At 35.5% G+C, this 4,715-nt stretch overlaps 1 protein-coding gene across 2 annotated transcripts in view; it reads left to right on the top strand.

Moving 5' to 3' along the window:
- LOC106873512 (vesicular glutamate transporter 1) overlaps positions 1 to 4,715 on the top strand; it is a 411,825-nt gene that overhangs the window by 404,032 nt on the left and 3,078 nt on the right. For both annotated transcript variants that reach the window (XM_052973285.1, XM_014920898.2), the window contains exon 10: positions 1,181 to 1,291. In XM_052973285.1, coding sequence (XP_052829245.1) covers positions 1,181 to 1,291 — 111 coding nt within the window. The remainder of the gene's footprint in view (positions 1 to 1,180; positions 1,292 to 4,715) is intronic.

Below are 4,715 nucleotides of genomic sequence, written 5' to 3'. Positions count from 1 at the left end.
TCAACAGAAAGAATAAGGAGAAAAACAAGGAGAAAAACACGGAGAAAAAAAATTTGAATGTCCTTGTCAGCGATCTATCATGGCGATCTATATATATGTGTGTGTGTGTGTGTGTGTGTGTGTGTGTGTGTGTGTGTGTGTGAGAGAGAGTGTGTGTGTGTGTGTGTATGAATAGTAATAAAGAACTTGGTGTAAAAGAATTTGATTTTACCATGAACGTTCATATTAAATCTAAATTTGAGAGAAATATAAAAAATTATCTTTGCAATTATTCTAAACAGGAATGCTGTTATGTGTAAATTAAGTGTTAGACTAAGAATGTAATATATAGATGTAATGTTACATCTGAGGGTAATGGCTACTTTTACATCGGTGCGACATCACTAATTTTCAAGAAGAGACTGACAAATCATATGAGTTCATTTAGAGACAAAAATGAAAGACTATACTATCAATTGGGAATTAATTTCTACTGCAAAACCATACAGACCTGGAACTAAAAAATGTGATCTATATTTAGAAGAATTTTCCCAAATTTTTGCATCTAAATGTAATTTGATAAATTCTAGACAGGAGCAAGCTTTGATATGCTTGCGCATGAAGAAATTCACATTTGCCCAGTATAAATTAATAATACACATTAAAACAACAGCATGTTTTGAAATGACGAAGTATAAGTCATTATCCAAACAAAACTTGAATTGAAGATAGTTCGCGTCTAACTTCATGAAACAACTCAACATCATTCAACGCAGAGTAGAAGAACGAAATACTTTAAACAATTGAATCGAAGGATATTAAAGTGAAAGCCCTGAAGAAACTGCACCAGTATTATAGTAGGGCTCCAATTACAACGGTTACTCACTAGTGCAGTTGAAACGTGTAGGTCTATGTGAAGCAGTATATATAAAAAGAATTAAATATAATGATATGCCACTTCGTAATAGTCCTTATTATTATTAAAGTTGATATGTGTGTGTGTATGTGTGTGTATGCATGTATGTGTGTGTGTGTGTGTGTGTGTGTGTGTGTGTGTGTGTGTGGGTGTAGGTGTGTATAAATGTCCTATAAGGATACACTGCAATAATATGATGCTAAACAGATTAAACTATTTTAGGTTTTGCGTTTAATTATATGAGAGACTTGTTTTTCTAACTTCATTACTTTTTACACGTTGCAGGTTTCGGAATGGAAGCCGTATTCCTATTAGGTGTTGGCTACACTGCTGACAGAGTCACTGCAATTGTATGTCTCACATTAGCAGTTGGCTTCAGTGGATTTGCTATATCAGGTAATCATTTGACACTTATTGCTACACTTATTAATATTGTTGTTATTCACTGTGAATGGTGACATTTTACAGACTTCATGTTAAAAATATTTTGTTCCAAGATTACTTTAAGAAAAAAAGTTGGAAAAGGAACATTTGAATATCTACATCGTTGTCAGGGGTAAAAGAAAAAGATTTGTTTTGAATTTTACTATATGTTCCAAAATTCTACTAGAATTTCTAAAAAAAAATAAAAAAAATAAAAACTGTTTGTAATACTTAATTATACGTAAGAAGGCGGCGAGTTGGCGGAGCCGTTAGCACGTCTAGCAAAATGCTTATCGGTATTTCGTTCATTTTTACATTCTGAGTTCGAATTCCGCCGAAGTCGACTTTCATTCCATAATCTCTGGGTCGATAAAATGAATACCAGTCAAGCACTAGGTTCGATGTAATCGGCTTTTCCCCCCTCCCCTCCCCCGACATTGCTGTAAGTATACAGTGTTTTACTTTGCTTGCTTTAATTCATTCACTTCATCCATTATGCATTTAGAGTTCGAATCTTAATTAATTTCCCTTTTTACATTTTTTCCTGTCTATTTTAATATCCCTCTACTACTTTCTTCCGTCTTCTCGTTCCTTCTTTAACATTTTTTTTCATACTTAGTATTCGGGACTTCATTTTATATATATGTCTGTATCTGTGTATATGTATGGACATGTGTGTATGTATACATATGTATTTAGCTTCCATTACCGTTTTTACACGCTTTCTTTTATAGACTTTAATCCCCCGCGTCTTATATTGACTTGTCATTCAAATTGCAACTTCAGGACAGAAACTTCCTTAAAGACTATCCGTTATGTGTCAAACCATCAGCTCTACTGTTACAGAGATATTCTAAATCCGAACATATCTTGAGAATTACAGTTTGACGTAGAAAAGATAAACAAAAAAAAACAATAACAAAAGCATACATTAAGTTTGACTATTTACGGCTGTAATTCGTAATGCGAAGAAACACATGTCAATGCGTAAATATCTATGCTACTGTTCGTAGCGTGTGTTGTAAGTCCTATGATATATTAAACTTTGTGTCTATATATCTTATGTTGGACATTAAGTACTATCTTAATTTCAAATTAAGTTTGTTTCCACAGCCTTTTTGTCATTGCTGTGGATTAAATAGTTACCGATCTTTACAACCTTTCTGTTTCTGGGGTCTTTATATTCGCTATAAAATTAGTTCGCAATACATTTCAATGTTGGTGTAAATTCTCTGCGATAGTTTGATTGGGCTCGGAAATCTTAGTTGCACTTATTTTCCTCCCCAGGATATGGCTTCACTTCTCTCTCTCCTCGGTGACTAAACTAGCCCAGCAGAGTTTGCTTTAGTTGGCGAGTATTGAATTATATCTTTGCCAGTATTAGGATTCTATCCGCCTGTCATTTAGTTGGTTTGACCTGATACATCACCCTGCCTACCACAAACAGACGAACATGATCGTGTATGGACATGCATTCAAAGCTACCTCACTTGCTAACCCATTAGGGATGTTCACATGTGTTATAACTACTGCCTATCTGTTCAAATGGCCTCACCTGTATGCTTTATCCTCAGCTGGTAAACATAATACAATGCATCACTTATCATCTCTTAATCATAGACCCATTCCATATCCTCGTTTTTAGGCTGCAAGCATCATAGCAGACACCCCGGTTACATCTCTGGCCATGCTTTTGTACATAAGGGTGAGGTCCGGCATCATTGGTCGTATTAAGAACCTCTGTAAACGTTCAAATGTTCTCTGACAATCATAGAAAACGGGGTCACAATATACGGCGAGTTTACATGCTGGGAGTGAAATCAACAGATAAAATAGCTTTGTATACTACCTGAAAATGTTCTGAAATTAGCCAGATCAGTCCAATCCAAATATAACCATTTCAGTATGCTCTGCTAGAATCAGTTGGCAAGAAAACAAGATCAAATAAAATACATGTCAAGATTTCAGAAATTAGAACTTGCCATTTTACTCCACCATGATGATTTAAATAAAGGGAATATTTGTATACCTGTGTGACGATGTAATTCATTTTTTTCTAATTTAAAAACAAATAATTAAAAATATAAAATAAAACTTGATTTTAGGCAAAAGAGCACACGGTTTCAGTGAATGAACTCGATAAAGTCGATTATATCGAACTGTATTAAAACACTAGTACTTAGTTTAAAATTAACAAATTTGTCCAGTCACTAGAATGTCATGTATAATGGACTTGTGTTATTCGTTTCGGCTTTCTGTATAAGTTTAAACCACGACGAGGTCAAGATGCCTTCTCTCCTTTCGAGGTAAATAAAACAAGGTTCGGGAGCTAGTTGAAGGTCTTCTTCCTTTGTCCAAGGTGCCGGGGGACAGTAGCGGCTGAAGCCGGGAACCATGTGGTTGGAAAGGGAATTCCTTAACCACAGTCTGTGCCTAATCATGTAGTTTTCAAAAAGATATTTCTTTCTTTCTTTCCTTCTTTCTTTCTTTCCTTCTTTCTTTCTTTCCTTCTTTCTTTCTTTCCTTCTGTCTTTCTTTCTTTCTTTCTTTCTTTCTTTCTATTTCCTTCCTTCCTTCTTTCCTACCTTCCTTCATTCCTTCCTTCCTTCCTTCCTTCCCTTTCTTCATTCTTTCTTCCTTCCGCTAATTTCCTCTGATTTTTCTTCGGTTCGTCTTTCTTTTTTTCTTTCTTTCTTTCTTTTTCTTTCTTTCATTTTTTCTTTCTTTCTTTCTTTCTTTCTATTTCCTTCCTTCCTTCTTTCCTTCCTTCCTTCCTTCCTTCCTTCCTTCCCTTTCTTCATTCTTTCTTCCTTCCGCTACTTTCCTCTGAATTTTCTTTGGTTCCGTCTTTCTTTCTTTCTTTCTTTCTTTCTTTCTTTATTTCTTTCCATCCATCCATCCATCCATCCATCCTTCCCTCTTTCCTTCCTTCCTTTTCTATCTTTCTTTCTTTCTTTCTTTCTTTCTTTCCTTCCTTCCTTCCTTCCTTCCTTCCTTCCTTCCTTCATTCATTCATTCATTCATTCATTCATTCATACATTCATTCAATATCTATCATTCATTGCCACGAAATGTTACTTCCTTCGGTTGTCAACATTGATATTTAGGATTCCGATCACGTGCCATAACACGTTGCAAAGATCAAAATACAACCGGAATGTCAACATGGTTACTTAGCACGATGCATAACGACTTCTTCTTCTTCTTCTTCTTCTTCTTCTTCTTCTTCTTCTTCTTCTTCTTCTCCTCCTCCTCCTTCTTCTTCTTCTTCTTCTTCTCCTCCTCCTCCTCCTCCTCCTTCTTCTTCTTCTTCTCCTCCTTCTTCTTCTTCTTCTTCTCCTCCTCCTTCTTCTTCTTCTTCTCCTCCTCCTTCTTCTCCTCCTCCTCCTCCTCCTTC

The sequence above is a fragment of the Octopus bimaculoides genome, chromosome 15 (genome assembly GCF_001194135.2).
Source record: "Octopus bimaculoides isolate UCB-OBI-ISO-001 chromosome 15, ASM119413v2, whole genome shotgun sequence".
Lineage (NCBI taxonomy): Eukaryota > Metazoa > Mollusca > Cephalopoda > Octopoda > Octopodidae > Octopus > Octopus bimaculoides.
The sequence above is the reverse complement of the archived record's forward strand: the minus strand, read 5'-3'. Positions and strand labels throughout refer to the sequence as shown.